Source organism: Pongo abelii, chromosome 10 (assembly GCF_028885655.2).
Source record: "Pongo abelii isolate AG06213 chromosome 10, NHGRI_mPonAbe1-v2.0_pri, whole genome shotgun sequence".
Lineage (NCBI taxonomy): Eukaryota > Metazoa > Chordata > Mammalia > Primates > Hominidae > Pongo > Pongo abelii.
Window position 1 is genome coordinate 3,607,106 of NC_071995.2, and position 19,407 is coordinate 3,626,512.

Sequence of the window (19,407 nt, forward strand, 5' to 3'; positions counted from 1 at the left end):
TGCCAACTAAGCAGCCTCCTTCCCCGAAAGTAGGTTTTAATTGGGAGTTTGGCACCAGCCTCGGGTGATTTAATGGGATCTGATGGGCATCTTTTCCTCAAACTGGAATTTCACAAGCACTCATCCTCTGGGATTACTTTCTCTGCCTTCTTTTCGCAAGAAAGAAGCTCTTTGTGTGCCTTATAAAAGAATCAGAGTCAAAGGAGCAAAGCTGTCGCTGACCGTTCACACCTCCTGCCGCACGCACCCACTCTCCTAAACACACACAGGAACATACATTCCCTAAGGTCCTGTTTGTTTGGTGAATGTTTTAAAATAAAATTTAATCCTGTAAGATTTTAGAGAAAAGCATTTCTACTTCAAGGCATTTTGAAACCTGTTGAAAAAAACAGATGAATGAGATTCAGGTGCCCGCAAACTAAAGAGTCTGCTAAAGCCGTCCCCTCTGCGCTGTAGGGAGAGAAATCTTGCATTCCTGGTTGCTGTCACGGCTGGGCCATGGCAGGTGAAGGATTTAGGGGACATGCTGGGCTTGAGCCCTCGCCCCCCTGTTTCCCTGATGTGTGACCATGGGCCAGATATCATATGTGAGCCAGATGCCAACTTCTCCCAGCCGCAGTTTTTTCAGCTGCAGCATAGCAATATCCTTATGTGGTTGCTGGGTAGAATAAACGAAGAGTCTGGCCTGGACTGAATGATCAAGCAATGACTGCAATTATTGTCCAGGCATGGTGACTCATGCCTGTTATCCCAGCACTTTGGGAGGCCTAGGCGGGCAGATCACCTGAGGTCAGGAGTTCAAGACCAGCCTGGCCAACATGGCGAAACCCCATCTCTGCTAAAAATACAAAAATTAACTGGGTATGGTGGCGGGTGCCTGTAATCCCAGCTACCTGGGAGGCTGAGGCAGAAAAATCACTTGAGCCCAGGAGGCGGAGGTTACAGTGAGCCCAGATTGGGTCACTGGGCGATGGAGCCAGACTCTGTCTCAAAAAAAAAAAAAAAAAAAAAAAAAAGACAGCAATTATTACCATATAAAGGTTGATCCTGGGCCATCAGACTTGAATTAATTTCTCATCAACCCCTAAATCTTTCTCCCTCCCAAAGTATCTTATGAGTAGCCCAAAGAGGACAAGGAGCACGGCTGAGAGGGAGAGGGTTTGTGCTCCACTTGGGGGTAGTTTCTAATGGTGTGGATCCTTAGTGGGTGCATCTTGGCATACGAGGAAGGCAGAGATGCTCCTGGACCCACCCAGGTGAGAAAACTGAGGTTCAGAGAGGTTAGGTCATTTGTACAAAGGCTGACCAGTAAGTGGTGGTGCTGGAATTTAAACTGTAGTTGATTTCACGTTAAAAGCCCATGATTCTCTGTGCTGCATTAAAGGTTCAGTGGATGGGGACAGGAAAAGGGAGAGAGATGGGCCTTCTAGGTCTTCTAGGTGTGGAGAACAGCTTGAGAGAACATGGGAATAGGAATGTAGAAGACAGATAAGGCAGTTCACAGGAGATGCTGCCGGCTTGGGGAGGGGACAGGAAGGAAGAGTCAGCTAGCCTGGGTTCTAGGCTTTGCCCTGCTGCACTCTAGCTGTAGGAGCTTGGAGCAGTTTCCCAGCCTCTCGGAGCTCTAGTTTACCTCACAACAAAGTGGGGCTTACCTTTTCCTGAGGTAGAAATGGAAGTGGGAGTGAGCATTTGGCACATTGCGAAGTGCCCCCAGGTGAGCAGTTCTGCCTCTATTTCGACGCAAGGGAACTCGAGCTGCCACTCAGCCCTCAGGCACGCTGTGCTCTAGGACTCAGGAGGGTTGGGCGAGCTTCTGGGGGTCCTGCGCCTGCCTTCATGTCTTGCTCTGCTCCCACAGGGTGGGAGAATGTCTATGGCTTTGACATGACCTGCATCCGGGACGTGGCCATGAAGGAGCCTCTAGTGGACATCGTGGATCCAAAGCAAGTGGTGACCAATGCCTGTTTAATAAAGGTCTGGACACTCATCCGGGGTGGACCTGGGTGTGCTGGGAGCCCCGCTGTGCCACCCTGGAGTCCAGGCAATGCCGGCTCCTGCACAGCCCCCACCTGGTGAGGCAAGGCTGCCTTGGCCAGAGCCTGTGATGCTCCATAAGCACAAGTCAAAAGCTGGCAGTCCGCCTGGACACAGCCACTGAGAGAGTGGCTCCATGGTGGCACGGATGTGGGAGGGCCCCAGCACAGGGGCCCTGGTGGTGTGCAGAAGGGTGGGGGTGCAGGGAGGGGAGGGGCATTGGAGGAGAGGACACCTGGAAGAGGAGAGCGGGCTCAGGTTTGGGGCAGTTGGTCCATTCAGAGGTAGATGTCTCTCTTAGGAAAGAAATCCAGGACCTCAGTATGCTGTGTAATCATCATCATGCTCTTGCCTCCAAGCACACCTTTGCCCCAGTGGCCTGCCAGATAGAGCTTCCAGCTGCCCCTTCCTGAGCGTCCCTGTTTGTACATGCTCTAAACCAAGTGTGTCCAACCTGTGTCCTCCAGGCCACATGTGGTCCAGGATGGCTTTGAATGCAACCCAACACAAATTCATAAACTTAAAACATTATGAGACTTTTTTGTGGGATTTTTTTTAGCTCATTAGCTATCATTAGTGTTAGTGTATTTTAGGTGTGGCCCAAGACAGTTCTTCTTCTCATGCGACCCAGGGTAGCCAAAAGATTAGACACCCCTGCTCTAAACACCTTTTCCCAAGGCTTCCTTCAGTGCAGATGAAGAACAGCTGATCAGCATCTTTGCCACACCAATCCCTAGTACATTCTTATTATTAAAAATTCAAACCTGTCCAGTTAGATAGACTAAAGGTGAGAGGTGCTCTCCGCCTCCATCCAGCCCCATCCTCCTCCAAAGGTAACCACTCTTCACAGGCTGGGCTGCCTCTTCCAGTCCTTTTTGTATGCATTTGCAGTATATATGCTAATATATTATGTTGAACCATATAAAACTATTGATATTTGACAGTTTTTTTAAATAAAGGGAGACATCAATTTCATATAATACAAGCCAAAAAAAATTTTTTTGAGACGGAATCTCACTCTGTCACCCAGACTGGAGTGCAGTGGCACAATCACAGCTCGCTGCAGTCTTGACTAACTGAACAGTTTCATGTAGCACAAGCTATTTTTTTTTTTTTGAGACAGGGTCTCTCTCTCTGTCACCCAGGTTGAAGGGCAGTGGTGTGATAAAAGCTCACTGCAGCCTCACTGAGGCTCAGGATCTTCCTGTCTTAGCCTCCTGAGTAGCTGAAACTATGGCTATGTGACACCAGGCATGGCTAATTTTTTTTTTTTTGTATTAATGGGGTTTGGCCATATTGCCGAGGCTGGTCTCAAACTCCTGGGCTTAAGTGATCCACTTACCTCAGCTTCCCAAGTGCTGGGATGACAGGCATGTGCCACCACCACCCAGCCCAGGTTAATTTCTAAATTTAAAAATCAGCCCACCTGAGTCTCATCTTGCTAACATGCTGGCCTACTATGCTCCTGCAGGCATCATTCTTTTTCTGAAAGTATCAGGGCAGGGTACTGGACTGGAATATTTATAGTAGGATAAAGGGATTGGAGTTCAGGGCCACTAAGGACTGGGGGAGGTTTCTGAAAGACTGATACAACTGCTGCTTTGCCCATGTGAGAACTGTCCTTTGTCCTGGACACAAGCCTTTCTAGGAAGAACTGCATCCGTTGGGATGGAGTATCACTGTGGCCTTTAGAAAGGACCTCACAGGGCAAATAAACCTACAATGAACCTCATCAGACCCCATCAGATGCCCCTTCTCTTTAGTAACATCCTGCTTGAGAGGTTTGGCTTTGAGTCAAAGCCTTAGACTCTCCATTCACAGGGTTCTCACTACTTCATTCAGCATTTTCTGGGTCCACGCAGGATTAATTGTGAGCAAATGTGTCCTTTTGTTTCTTTCTACCAGTCCCTCTGTCCCTGAAGCCTCTTCCTCCTTGCCATCCTAAACAAGAACAAGGAAAGTATGCCCCCAGCAAGAAGCTCACCCATAGTGCAAGGCACTTCTGTGAATGTAGAATAGATAGAAGTCCACTGGTGCAACTGAATTTGCCAAAATGACATGTGGCAGTGATATTTACCATTAGACATCTGCATGTACTGGCTTCAGCTTGCGGATAAAATTCCTTCAATGTTCTTGGACCCCAGGTTGCTCTCTGCCCCTGACCCAGCCCCCAATGGCAGGTGTAGCCACTGCATTTCTGTTTGCACTGCCAGACACGTCAGCCACTGTCCTGGCTCTCTCCACTCCCCAGGCAAGAACTAGCAGGGGCTTTCACTTGGTTAGACTCGAGCATATCCGGGGCAAAGCAGCCAAGGAGCAGCTGGAGGGGTGTGTGTTCCACACGCTCCTCATGAAAACTCCCGGGGCTCTGGTTCTGTCTCAGGACTCGTGACCTGTGATGATTTCCTGTCCCACGCTGGTCCCTTTCTTCCTCTGTGTTCCTGAGAAGGATGACGATTGTCTGTGTTTGCTTCTGCTTCCAGGAGAGCCCTTCCAAGAGCTCTCTCCTGCTAATGTGCTAAGCAACGTCTTGCCGAGCCTGTTGGGAAAACACTTGCCCTTCTTCACACACTTAATTGCTATTTTCATCGCTATTAACATTGCAGAGTGTGACACTTTATTATAATTAAGGCTCTATTTTGACCAGACTTCTGCTCCGAGACATCCATTTGTAACATCATTTAGCGGTGGGGATCGCAGCAGCCAGGGGCATTTCTGAGTAATTTATGCTGGTGAAGCCCTCTGCTTCAAGTGGGTCACCTGAGGCCAAGTCAGTGGGTCTTTCTGGGGTCTCAGAGCTGCTGTTTCTGCTGCAGAAAAGAGGAAGCCTCCTAGTCGAGGGGCTGGGCTCTGGGGAGTCAGGGTAACTGGGGCTGATCTGTAAACTTTGGTTGGGGGTTGGGGAACCTGAGCCCAGAGGACCTTTGTGTTTTTGAAGCCTAGCTACAGCTGATCCCATCCTCACAGATGGCCTGGACCCCCATTCCAAAAGACCACCTGCCTTTATTGTTGCCATTATAATGTGCGGCTTCAATACTTTTGGTCCTAAAGGCTTTTGTTCTATCAGAGGCCTCTATTAAGATGCAAATGTCTCAGGGATCTATTGAAAGCTGTCAGCTACAAGAGTTGATAGCTGACATTTGGTTGATGGACATCTGACAGCAAGATCCTTTAGAGGTGGAATTCCTGCCAGATGGGGTAGTGTGTGTGTGTGTATGTGTGTTTGTGTGCACGTGCACGTGGGATAGAAGGAGAAAGTAACCACGTCTAGATTGTAAGCCATAAGGAATCATTGAAGGTTGTAGATCCAGAGACTGACACAGTCTGGATGAACCTCACTTATGAAAGAGGGGTCTAGGCAAAGAAGTAAGTCTTCAAGCAGGGAGACCTGTTCTGAGAAGAAGATTGATGAGTCAACACATATTGCTGTGTATTAGGTGTTGCTGTGCACTGAGGATACACAGGACAATGAGGTGTAACTTCTGCCACTGAAGGCTCCAGTGTATCGGCCAGGGCAAGGGTGAAGGTGGTGAGGCTGCTGAGATGAGCCAGAAGTGAGATCGGAAGGCCATGCTACACTGGTGACCGAGGGAACCAAGAAAGAAAGATACCAGGGACCTTGGAAAGGGCCTGGAGCCTGGCTGATTGGCCCTGAGAAGGTGATGGAAAAGTCAGTGAGGGTAGACACTGTGATGCCGTTAACAACAATACAGGCAACCAAGGCTTGTCCTAAGAGTGTTTGAGCTGGAGGAAACCTGTGGACAGCATGTGGCCATGTGGCTGGGAGGGATAATGAGCATTATGAAGGCTGACAGATACTCAGTCTAAAATGGTTTCCTAGATTTGAGCAGTGGCCCACACTAACAGATGACATGTAATGAAGGACTCCTACCCTTGAGGGATGTGGTGGAGGAAGGGGCTTGGCTGACCTAAATGCAGGCTGAGCCAGCAGTGTGCAATTTGGGAACACAGGCTATAAGTATGTGCTGATGGAGGGACGTGGAGGACCTGATGTGGTCAGTATAACTCAGTTTTGCAAGTGGCAGGACCCACCCAGAGGAGAAAGGCCAGGGTGATGAGGGGTCAGACATCATGACTTATGAGGAATGAATAAAAAGCCAGAGATAGCTTGTATTGGAGAAGAAAAGGTTTAAAGGACCTGTGTGAGTTGGAACAGACATTTGGCTTCTTCTGTGGATGGAAGTTACAGAGGGACGAGTGTGAACTTTCTTCATTAGTTTTGAAGAAGGACCTAATGACTGGAGATGCCATTACATGGACTGATCTGCCTGGCAGATAGTGAATTCTCCATCCCTAAAGGTGTTCAGCAAGCACTAGGTGGATGATCAGCAAGCACTGGATGGGTGCTCAGCAAGCACTAGATGGCCACTAAAGAGGAGGTTCTTGTCTTGGATAAAAGGCTCAGCTTAAGAAGATGGGCTTTATAATCCCATCAAATTCTGCATGCTTGACCAAGGGCTCACCATTCAATTAGTTCTTGTTCCCCATCTTTGGGCTCTAGAAACACAGTGTAATTGGCATTTGAATGTGACCTCACCAAGGGCCTCCCACATTCCCCTAAACCTACAATCTCATCTTCTTCCCAATCAACAGTCAGAGAGCTTCAGCTTCCACAGAGGATGTCATGGCTACACACCCCAGATCCCAGGAGGACTCTGATCTGATTGGTTCCCTTAACCACTTTTTCTCTGTCCATCCCCGTGGAGTTAGGACTTCTCTTTGAAGGCCCCAGGATAGTTTGCATCTGTTTTTCTTTTATTTATCCTAGAAATACATCGAGACAAAAGCCATCTCATCGCTTTGCTGGTCTTGTTTTCCTACCCTCTGGTCCCTCTCTCATAATTCCTGCTAATAATTCCATCTTCTGGGCCTCAGGAGGTCCCTGTGGAACCAACCAGGCAGACAGATGGCCTTCTGGCTCTTACAGAGTTTTCAGGACAGAGGTCCTTGCTGCGCAAACTTGACTAATGGGAAGTTCTGCCTTGGGCCTCACTAGAATCTGTTGGGATGCCTCTTGGGCTCTGGTAGGTTTGCCCTGCCTCACGGGGCCAGCAAGCAGCAGGCCAGCATTCTTCCATAGAAAAGAACAGCACAGTGCAGACGTCTTTCAATTCCTCCTGCTCCCCATGCGAGATTGATTTTCAGCCACTTTCCAGTTGAAATTCTTAGAGTTATTAGTTCTTCATGTTCCATGTTCCCCAGCCAGAACTGAAAATTCTCACTTCTTATTTTCCCTTTTTATTTATTTTTGAAAACAGTCCAGCCTTGTTAAAAATGGCCAGCAGAACTTTCCTAAGCTCTGTCTGTGACTTTGTGGGCTCAGGTCCTTACTCCTAATGTCATCCTTGATGCCTCATATTGCTGGGAACTTGAGTATCAAAAAATTGGGGAAGGAGTAGTCTGGTTCATCCACATCCCTGGAGGGCCTGATAAAACACAGATTGCTGTTTTGATCCAGCAGATCTGCCCCCCTCAGAATTTGCCCCCAGGTACTGTTGATGCTGATCTTTCAGGGACCACATTTTAAGAGCGATGGATGGAGCAGTGCCTGGGTGGACCACTCGAGGCTGCTCTGACAGGTGAAGGGATGCATTGTCTAATTAACCCTCCTGTTCTCTCCCTTCCCCATCATCCCCCTGTAGCCCCAAACCCCGGCAGATTTACCTTCCGAATTCTGCTCCCCTCAGGTTTTGATTCAAATCCATTTGCACCATTGCTTGAGCATACTCCACCCTAGAAAGGATGGAGGAGGTGATTGGGAGGGTGGTGGGGAGCCTGGGAAATCACCCCAAGAATAAAGATATCCCTCAGAGGGCTGACAGACCACAGTCTCTCACAGAACGAGGCTGCTGACCGGGACCCAGACTTGGTGGAGGCAATAAGTTCCTGGCATTCTCTCTTCTCTGGGCTGCAGGAGGTGGATATTTACACAGTGAAGACGGAAGAGCTATCGTTCACATCTGCATTCTGCCTGCAGATACAGCGCAACGACTACGTCCACGCCCTGGTCACCTATTTTAATATTGAATTTACCAAGTGCCACAAGAAAATGGGGTTTTCCACAGGTGAGCTGTTTGTTGCTTCCCAGAGCCTCCTCCCTCTCCCATGCTTCCTCAAGTCTTTGTGGAGTGACCAGAGCTGGCCTTGACTTGGGGAGAAGGGGCTGGGTGTTAGCTGGGTGACACCTATCAACCCTCTCCAGCCATGGAGGAACTGTCCATCCCTACACTTGTGCTCTCCAAGGGGAAGGTAAATAATGTGGTTGTTACAGCACAAGTTGAGAGTGTGTTGGATGAGGGAGAGGCAGGAGATAGGGCTCAGGGAGGGGCCCCAAGCCCTTTCAAATGCTTATTTGTTCAGGTAGCATTTTCTGAGCACATTCTGTGTGGTGGGTATGGATGGAGTTGAATAAGCCTAGCCTGCACTGCCATGCCTCTGTGCAGGACACAGCCTGTCTTGCAGCAGCCTGCACACTGGTCTTTATGTCTCTTTCCCTTCTCCCTTACTTTCACACCAACCCATCCTTCATTAAATCTCTGTTGGTGTTCCCCCAAGATCACCCCACTCCCACTCCCAAATCCCAGCCCCACTTATGAGGTACCTCACTGCCTGCAGTAGATAAGCCTGGCAAATGGAGATCCCATGGCCTGGCCCTGGCCCACTCTCCAGCCTCATTCCTTACCCCATCTCTTGGCCGAGCCCTGTCCCATTGCTGCTACCCCACAGATGGCCCAGCTACACTGAGCTCCTTGCTGACTTCTAAACTCAGTGAGGCCTCTTCATTCTCTGGGCCATGGCTTCTGCACACACCAGCCCTTGACCATCCAGGTGTGCCCTGGAGGTGGGAGGGGCCTTAGTCAGAGGCTCTTATCATCCCCTCTTCTCCTGTATCAGTCTGCAAGGGCAGCCATAACAAAGTACCCAGGCTTGGGGGCTTAACCACACATGCAGTTCTGGAGGCTGGAAGTCCAAAGGCAAGGTGTCAGCAGGGTGGATTTCTGGTGAGGGATCTCCTCTTGCCTTGTAGTTGGCCACCTTCTCACTGTGTCCTCACGTGGTCTTTCATCTGTGCTCATGAGCCCTTGGTGGCTCTATGTGTGTCCTAATTGCCTCTTCTAAGGACACCAGTCAGATTGGATGAACTTAATCACCTCTTTTAGAGCCCTTTTCCCAAATACAGTCACATTCTCAGGTACTGGGGATTAGGACTTCAACATGAATCTGGAGGGGGGAGACAATTCAGGTGGTAACACCACCCCTGCCCCATCTCTTCACCTGGTTTCTTGTCTCAGCTCAGGGGTTACCTGATCCCCGCCTTCCCTTCGGGTCAAGGTTTGATGTCCTCAGGGCTAACCTAACATCTCATGCATGCGCCTGGCATGGTGATGTTTCAATTGAGTCACATGAGCAATAGCAAGAAGAAATCAGGACAAAAGGGTATAAAAAGTCAAAGAAAACATTCTCACCCCCAACCCATCCCACTCCCACTCTTCAGAGGCAAACATTATTATTAATGATTTCTTCTGTGTCATTCCACCAAATTTCAGTGGGTGCACAAGCACATGCATATCCATAGATGCCTCTTTTTTGACTTTTTATTTTGAAATAATTGTAGATTCACAGGAAGTTGTAAAAATAGTACACAGAGTTGTGTGAACCATTTGCCCAGCTGCCCCATTGATGGTGTCTTATGTAAGCATAGTACAATATCAAAACTACACCTTTTTAAAAAAACTTAGGTTGGATCCAACCCTCCACACTGCCCTCGGCTACCTTTTCTTTATTTAACAACGTTATCTTGGTGATACTCTCATAGCCTTACAGAGATACCTAGCTTCTTTTTTTAAACAACCACACAGGATTCCAACACAGAGCTTGCCATTATTTATTCAGCACTTTCACCCTTTCTTGCAACTGTCAGTCTCCTGCATGAGTAGGGATCATATCTCAGTGATCTCTGCATTCCTGGCTTCTATAGCACAGTTCTAAACAAATTGCTCTAAGAAGTGTATGAGGATATGACCCCTGCCCTTGAGAATGTGTTCCTATTGAGTCTTCCTGGGAATTGGGAGCATGTCATGAGGGGGTGAGGAGGTGAGTAATTGTATGTCTAGTAGGGGGAGTGGGGAGGTGAGTTCTACCAGAAATCAAGGACATGATTCTTTACTTCCAGAAGCCATGAACACAAAGATGCTTTTTTTTTTTTTCTCAGAGACAAGGTCTCACTCTGTCTCCCAGGCTGGAGTGCAGTGGCGCAATCATAGCTCACTGCAGCCTTGACCTCCTGGGCTCAAGTGATCCTCCTGCCTTAGCCACCCAAGTAGCTGGGACTACAGGCACATGCCACCATGCCTGGACAATTTTTAATTTTTTTTTTTTTTTTGTAGAGATGGGGTCTTGCCTCATTGCCCAGGCTGGTCTCAATGATTCTGTTTTACCTATGGAAAGAGAGGGCAAGAGACAGATTTATCTCTTCATAGAAAGGCTTTTCCCAGAACCAGTACCTCCTGACTACTAAGATTGGGACTTCTGGTCTCCGTCAGCCAGGCAGTGCTGGCGCTTTCCTGCCCTGATCTGGGTCATTATCAGCTGTTGCCCTCCTCACAGGGGCATTACATGTCTTCCCAGTGGGCAGGAGCAACCAGGAGGGGGAAGGCGGATTTTACTTTGATCTTGAAGGATTGGGAAGACTGTGCCTAGCAATGGTGAGAGTAGAGGTAGTGAGGGAGCTGGGGAGGAGCCTTCTTGGGGACAGTGGCTGTGATTGGAAGCTAGGGATGAAGTCACAGGAGCTGGCTCTGCCTATTCCATCACGAGGATGATGTCTAACCCAGGGCCTGCCCAGCTGATGAGAAAGTCAATGGGCAAGGATACTCTGGGAAAAGTTCTAAGTATTCAAAGCCCAGGCTCTATCCCTGCAGCTCTCAGCCAGAGTTTTATTTTCCTTGAGATGGTCTATTAATATTTCTAGTCCCCAAAGTCAAGCAGACAGCCTGCTGGACCCTGTCTAGAGATGGCTCCCTGGCTCTGTGGTGTCAGGGATGACATTCTTCCTGGTCCCATGTGGAGGAGCCTGGATTAAGCTCACATCCAGAATCAAGACATCAGCTCTGGGCTGCCTGAAAGACGGTGAGGATTTGCCCTGAGTGCTGACGGCTCTAACCTATTGGCTTTCCTTCCTAGTCTTTGGTCACACCCCCACCACAGTCCCACGTGGCTCAAAGACCACTGATCTAAATCCAGCTGTGAGCCTGCTCCTCTGTCTTTTTGAAATTATAGTGTTATGCCTCCTCCCTTTTGCACAGAATTCTACAAACTTAGGTTCTGAAAGACATTTGGAGGTCCTACAGTCTCCAGTTTGTCATGCCTTGGGGAAGTGGTTTTCAAAGTGTGGTCCCTGGACGGGTAACATCAGTATCACCTGGGAAATTGTTAGAATTGCAAATTCTCGAGCCTCACCCTGGACCTCCTGAATCAGAAACTCTGGGGGTGGGGGCCAGCCGTCTGTGTCTTAACAAGACCCCCAGGTGATTGCGATGCATGCTCCAGCTTGAGGACCACTGCCTCTGTGCAAGATTGCCCTGAACCAGAGGGCTGAGAATTTGACCAATGTTGACTTTCTTCTGGAAAGGCTATTCCATCTCCTCACTCAGGTATACCCTCAGGCCTCACCAAGACTCTTTTCTTTCTGGCTGACGTAGATCTCTCTTCTTGGCACATGCCTATATGGATAGCAATGTGGGTGGGAGAATAATTTGTTGAGTTGCTTTCTCAGCCACCTTCGTATGTCAGCATGGGGGCTCTGTTACTAGCAGGTAGCAAATTTCTTTCCTAGTTCATGTGGGTTAGCAGTGGGGTATACTCAGACTATCTATACTCTGACAACTGACCGAGTAACCCTTTCTGTTTTTATGGATCTCAGACGCACAGACTTAGATTAATCCTAGTTCTTGGTTCATGCCATATGTCATTATTGGACCATTCATGGTTCACTTTTTGCTAATTTATATATTAATATAATGAATATCCATGAACTCACCAAGTAACTCAGCAACTAGAATATATATTAATTACTATTAACTAGAATGTAAATAGTAACTAGAATAAATTAATAAATACTAACAAAATAAATTAATAAATACTAATAAATAAATTTATTAGTATTACTATTAGAAGGTGAATACATTAGTTAATATTAAAAATAAATTGTTTTTAACTAAAATATAAATATTGACTAGAAAGACATGGTAATAACTGTAATATAATTATAATTATAATTAAATGTAAATCAATTAATGCATATTTGCATTAATTTGCTTACACTTATTAATTGGAGCTATGCCCTGACTCAATGACTGAAATGCTGCCAACACCTCTGCATCTTCCTGGATGCCCCACCCCATCCCACCTCCCGTATCGCCTCTAGATGAACATTATCCTGAATTTTGTGTTCTTTATTCCTTTGCTATTTATGAAAAGTTTTATCACATGGATGTGTGTGCCTAAACAAGGTATTGTTTGGTCTCAGCTGTTTTTGAACTTGATGCAAAGTGTATCCTGCTGTGTGTAGTCCCTCTGCATCAACCCCCAACTGAGTTTTCTGTCTCAGCCCAGCGGTAGCGCGTTCTGCGGGCCACTTAGAAACACATCCCATACCGCACAGCCTGAAAAATGATCCCTTCTAATGACTCTGACGTCTCTGCAGCTCCAGGCAGAAGCTGTCACAAATAGGCACAAACAGCCAGGGTTCCAGGCTGTGGCAGCCAGTGGGCACGGTGCCCCCCCCCCCCACAACACATCCTCAGTGGGGTGGGGATAGAAGTGGGAACTGGGGCCCCTGGGGCTGCTGTGTAATCCAGGAAAGCCAGGTAGCGGGTGGAAGGGCAGGAGCCCCAGCAGAAGCAGGCCTGGGTGCAAACCCTAGTTTTTTCAGGTATCAGCAAGGTAGGCAGATCAGACATTGGAGAGGACTTTGGGCAAGTTTACTTTCTGGGCCTTGGGCTCAGGCAGTGCCTTTCTGCCATTGACATCCTGTGACATTGAGTCATTTTCCCACATTAAAGAAGCTTCTTGGTGCTTAGTCCTCAATTCTCCAAAAGGCCTATGAATTCTCTAGAGAATATAATTCCAAACTTACAGCTAGAAAAATTATATCCCAGAAAGGACGACCAGCCACTTAGCCACTGGTCAGTGAGATGGGAAGCAGGATTCCATTCCCTTTCCAAAAGCACCAGGAAAACTCTGGTGAGAGGCCAGGCCCTGCCATTTGCACCCTCAGCTCCCTGTGTTCCCAAGCCCCATCCTCGGTCATAGCACCCACCCTACTTCTCACTATTTGCCTGAATGTCTTCTCACTGAGGCTGTATGATTGGGGGAGGAGGGGACAAACTGGTGTTCATCCCGTTTGCTGTTCCCCAATTCTAGAGCCATACCTGGCCTGTGGCAGGCATCCTAAGTGGAAGTCTGTGGAATGGTGAATGAATGCACTGCACTGGGAATGCTGCAGGCAGTACTGGTGATGCTCACTTCAAAATGTAGAAGAAAAGCTGCTTAAAGCCTAGAATCAGAGAGACTGTGATGGTGAAGGGACTTGTGGGAGGGAGAAAAGGGGTATGTGGGGCCGGAATGCTAAGAACAGGGAGGCATCTTCAGATTGGGGAAGGCTGAAAGCCAATTGTACAGTCTGGATGGTCATAGATGGGGTTGGGGCAGGGGAAGGGAAAGCTTTCCTCCCTGACAAGGAGAACTCTAGATGTTGTCCACAACCCTTTGTTGAGTGCCCACCCTTGTGCACGGTGATCTTCTGGATGTTTTCCAAGACATTCTCCACCACTAGAGAGAGGCGGCATACCTTTGCAGGCCAGAGCCATAGTTGATGGACTAATAAAATTTTATACCACTCTAATGACCAAAGACTTGCCTGATGCAATGGCTTAGTAAGTCCCTAACGTGGGCCTAATATGTTTTAGGTAGGGTGGCCATGTAACTCGTCTTTCCATTAAGGACATGTTTGCAGGTGAAAGGGAGAGCTATTAATCATTATGCCAAGAAAACAGATGTGAACCGGAACTGTCCCAGGCACAGCAGGAGGTTTGATCACCCTTAGTCTATGATCCTTTCCCCTCCTCATCTCATCTCATCCCATCCTCACAATACGTCAGGAGATGAATATCATGACCCATATTCTGCAGATGAGGAAAAGGAGCCCCAGGTCACATCACATGTCAGTGGCAAAGTGGAGACTGGACACTGGGCTATTGTCACCTAATTAAATGTCTTTCCCACTCTACCTTCCCAAAGGAGATCAGGAGATGCACTGCGATTCAGCCATGGCTGTGTGTCTACATCACCTGCCCCCCCACACCTCCCAGAATTACTGACTTCAAATCTCTTGGAGTAGAATCAAAACATTGACTTTTACTAAGTTTCTCCTGGGCACTTTGATGGAGAACCAGGATTGGGAAAACTGGTTTAGACAGTTACTCCATGGCTAATGGGCCCATCATGGAAATGAGATGTTTATGGATGTTCTTAACCCTTTGATGTTGATATCAAGGAAAATAATCATCTTCCTCCAACTCAAAGTCGGCATATTTTGGGGACTACCATCAGAGGCAGACCCCATGGCTGACAAATCTGGGCCAGGAAGTCTCTGGGGGTCTCATAAGGCATCGGATTAGGTGACAGAAGGAGGCTGCTTGAATTCCCTTTGCCTGAAGGTCTTTAGGAACAGGAGACAGACACCTGTCTGAGCTGGTGTAGGTGGAAGTGGGGGCGACAGTGCTGTCAGTCATACACTGACAGTCTCCACACATAACCAGGAACTATCTTTTGACTGTTTAGAGGTAGCTGGCAGAGACGGTTGTTGGGAGAAGGTGGACTTTGTCTGCAGACAGCAGTATGCCCTGGAGGCCAGAAAGGCTGGATGTGTTCAGGAACCCAGGCAGGGTCTGAAAGGGATAGACTGCACATTCATGATCCTCCTTCCCTTTCCAAATGTGCAGGCTGCACTTTCTCCCCATGACCTTGAGTTTGCATCGATTTCCCAAATGCACACATGCAGGGCTACTTGAATCTCTCTCCAAACCACTGACATTTGATCAAAACAGTTCATTGTGAAGGGCAGAGAAAGACAGACTCTTCAGTGCTGTTAAAATTGGCCTTGGGGTTTTGAAAGCTCTTAGAGGTCACCTGGTCTGAGTCACTGCATGATCAAGCCCCAGTTGGTGCTGTGTGAACACCTGCCAGGGTGGACCTCAGGTGGCTCATATGATTGTGAGACAGCTCTAATTCTTGGTAAATTAAAAATCTGCCTTCTAATGATTCCTAGTGACTAGCCTTTGTTCTGCCCCCAAAGCCATGATAAGGCCACATATAAGTCTTTCCATGTGACAGCTTTTGAAGTGTTTTGAAGACTTATCCCGAAGTCTTCTCATCTTTATCGTCGGTCCTAAAAAAAAAAAAAAAAAAAAAAAAAAAAGAGGAAATCCTGGTAGAGGAATGCAACAGCCCAAACCAAGAGGAACTTCCTGTAACAAGATGGGTTCTTCTGCAGTCTGTAGATTCCAAAGGCCCCCAGGGTAGTTGGACACGTACGAGTACATTGAAGCACTACAGACACTTGCTCTTTGGGTTCTTACCATCATTCATTTATTTAATACTCGTAGATCTACCAAGCACAGAGGCAGGCACCAAGGAAGCAAGGCTGGCCCGGTCCCTGCCCTCATGGAGCTTGCAGTCCATGGAGGATGCAGACAAACGGGGGTGGCGGGAAGGCATTTATCTTGTGTGACAGGCACCACAATAACAGAAGCTCAGGGTGCCTTGGGAGCTCTCACTCCAGGTTTTGGGGGTCAGGCAAGGCTTCCCAGAGGAAGGATGAGGAAGAGAGAGGCTGGAAAGGAGGGAGAGGAAGGATTTCAGAGACAGCTGCTGGCGAGGACGGTGGCCTATGAGGCAGAACCCCTCACATTTAACTGGAGAATGTATCGTGTGCTGAGAGGGGAGGGAAGAGACTCAATGGCAGATATGGGGGAGGCGCAAGTACCACTATGGCTTTGGGTCATACAGGATGAATGAGCTGTGGGCCAGCATTAGAGTTGTGGAACAAGGACCATCCCTTATTTCTTTCTGATCCAGTTAGGAAGATACACCTGAAACCCTACAGCAGGCCTGGGCCAAGGTGCTAGGTTTAGTTCCCCATGCACAGAGAAGCAGGGAGGGAAAGCTTTTTTTTTTTTTTTTGAGACAGGGTCTTACTCATTGGTCTGCACCCAGGCTAGAGTGCAGTGGTATAGTCATAGTTCACTGCAACCTTGAACTCCCAGGCTCAATGCATCCTCCTGCCTCAGCCTCCTGAGTAGCTGGGACCACAGATGTGTGCTACCATGCTCGCCTAGTTTTCTCATTATGTTGCCCAGGCTGGTCTTGAACTCCTGGGCTCAACCAGTCCTCCTGCCTCCCTGAGTAGCTGGGGTTACAGCTACGAGCCACTATGTGTGCCCAGCAGGGAAAGCTATTTGTAAGATTGAGGACCAAGTACCTGCCATATCAGTGGATCTGGGGAAACTGGTTATGCTGTGGAGTTTGCATGAATGACGGCATTTAAGGGGAGATAGGAGGGCCTACTCTGCAAATCTCTTCCCCACACTGTCTGAAGACCTTCATTCTGTTGAACTAATTAAAAACAGCAGCATGTTCAGATGCACGTATGTCGATGCATTTAGTGGGTGACAGGGCATTCGTCATCCGTCCCTTGCTATGAACATGTAGTATCAGGTTGTTTGTCTTCTGATCCCCAGCACTGAGGGGATAGGGATGTGATGGGAGGAGAGGCCACTGGGGCTGAGAGGGAGTTCTGATGGGACTTGGAGGCAGGCTATAAGGACCATGCACCTGGCCCAACAAGAGTACTAGGGTGGGTGGTTTCAGTGAGTCCCAGGGGAAGCCCAGCAACTTCTATGCAGGGTCCCAGCCTCATCCCTTCGGAGACATCGTCTCTGACTCTTTCTTCCCACCTCCCCTGTTCTTTCACCCCTCAGCCCCTGATGCTCCCTACACTCACTGGAAGCAGACCGTCTTCTACTTGGAAGATTACCTCACTGTCCGGAGGGGGGAGGAAATCTACGGGACCATATCAATGAAGCCAAATGCCAAAAATGTGGTAAGTGCCGAGGGACCATAAGGACATAAGGGAGAAGGGCCTCACGGAGCTGGCTCGCTCAAGACCCACTTGCCCGGGTTCTTAAGTGTCTCGTGAACAGTCAGAAACTTACTGAGGGAGGCAGTCGGTAGCCACATGTGGACGTGACCAGGCCTAATTGAGGGACTCAGGCTTGACCCCTCAAAACTCCACAAATAGAGGTTTTCCCTGGGTCCAATTCTGGACTGCCTTGGCTTTGAAGACAGCTTCCAGCTCTTCCTGTGAGAGGCTTTCAAATAAATGGGTCCTATCTCATTTAGCATGAGCTGGGCCAGGAGATAAGCTCCTGGTGGCTGGAGGATGTTTGGCGTGCATTTCTTCAGCTGGCCTGGTGTGAGGGAGACCGGCTGACGCTTTCTGGGCAGCCCCAGGTGTGGGCCTGTGCGCTAAAAGCGTCTGCAGAGTGCTCTGAAGGTCACCTCACAGAACACTCAACCACCCAAATCAGTTTACTTCTAGGATGAACTCGGAACAATTTGTTATTAGAGCAGGAAGGATTTAGGGAGAAGTGGAAGAACTTCCTGTGTGGACAAGGAGGCAGCAGAATGGATTCCTGTGGGCTGTTCAGGGGAACCCCTTAGCCAGAAAGCCTTAAGACGCCGGTGCTACCCATCCCTGTGGTGCCAGGAGTAGGCGGTGCCAGAAAGTGGGGCTGTGGCTTCGTACCCAGACGGCTGCCTGACCCTTCGCTCTCTCTTTGCCTTGCAGCGAGACCTCGATTTCACAGTAGACTTGGATTTTAAGGGACAGCTGTGTGAAACATCTGTATCTAATGACTACAAAATGCGTTAGCACACGTGGGAAGCTGCAGAGAGCAACGAGAAAAGGAACTCTCACCTCGATCTGCCGTGCCGTCCCAAAGAATACCGTTTGCAGGACTACACACTTGAAAACCAGAGTTTTCAACTCTGCCTTGAAGATTGGTGAACCCCCCAGGGCTCCCGTGGGCTCTGCCACTGGACAGAAGGCCTCCAGCTCCTCCGCTCTGCCCTGAGAGCCCTTCACGAAGGCTTTGTGTTGCCAACAAAGAGCGACCTCGCGAGCTGTGGCTGGGCCCCGAGGGTGGAAACGTATTCGCGTCTCCCCGTCTCCTCCTTAACTGTGACTCTCCGGGTCTTCTGAGTTTTGCATGCTGCGGGTGTCTAGGACAGATTGCTTCCACTAGAACCTGGAGACATAGCATCTTTGATAGCATAAGCCAGATTATCTGTGTGTGCGGTGGTGTGTGTGTGCGTGCATGTGTGAATGTGAGCAGTATAGTTGATGTTTACCCACAAATACCTGTATATGCATGCATATACAACCAAGTGGGTAGACCTAGGTGTTCACTCAGAAGGGTGTGTGCGTGTGTGCGTGCGCGTGTGCCTAGAATATATATTACTCTCAGAGGAGATTCTGTTGCTTTTGAATAGGAATTTGTTTTGTGATTAGTTTGGCCCTTCCCCACCCCTTACCAGATGTTAAGCAGCTATGAAACATTCTCTGTACTAGTTCTGGTCTCCTTTTGACTGGACTGTGGCTCTGAACCTTGAGCATAGTACCACGGACTCCGTGGGCGCTCAATAAACACACATGAGAACAAAGTGGTGGGATGGCTGGTTCCTGGTGCTCTGAAGTGGGAGGGCTGGGGGGAAGCCAGAGGCCACCATGGAGTGGAGACTCAAGGGCAGCAGCACCTACGTGGGTTCACGTTTGCTCCCCAGCAGGGAGGTAAGGGCTGGTCTAACAGCATCTCCCCCATGGACTCTGAGGGGTCCTGCCTTAGAGGGTAAGACGGTCATGGAGCTGGGGTGGGGGACAGGAGCTAACCAAGAGTGCACCAGAATGGCAGGCCATGCATAGCCTGGAGACCGTTTAGGATAATGTCCAGCCTTGGTCTGGGCGTGGTAACAGTGGAATCTGTGAAGGATGGAAATACAATGTACTTTGCAGGGCGTGGTGGAGTGTTTTGATTTGGTCTGGTCTTGGGTTCGGCTTTAGCTTCCAAGACCACAATTCTCATCTATGTCACCTCCCTGGGAAGAGACATTCCAGGTGGGGGAAGGAAGAGGGGACATTCAGAGATGAAGGGTGGTGCTGATGGGATCCAGGAAGAAGGAAGATGCAGGGGAGACCTCGGGACTGGCTTTGCCTGGGTGGGGAGTGCT

General features: G+C 48.8%; 1 protein-coding gene across 1 annotated transcript in view; it reads left to right on the forward strand.

The window, feature by feature from the left end:
- The window catches only part of PRMT8 (protein arginine methyltransferase 8), a 98,069-nt gene extending 79,226 nt beyond the window's left edge, over positions 1-18,843 (forward strand). The window contains exons 7-10 of the mRNA XM_002822779.4: positions 1,862-1,977; positions 7,973-8,123; positions 17,100-17,221; positions 17,969-18,843. Coding sequence (XP_002822825.1) covers positions 1,862-1,977; positions 7,973-8,123; positions 17,100-17,221; positions 17,969-18,052 — 473 coding nt within the window. The 3' untranslated portion in view covers positions 18,053-18,843. The remainder of the gene's footprint in view (positions 1-1,861; positions 1,978-7,972; positions 8,124-17,099; positions 17,222-17,968) is intronic.
- Positions 18,844-19,407: the final 564 nt, after the last annotated feature.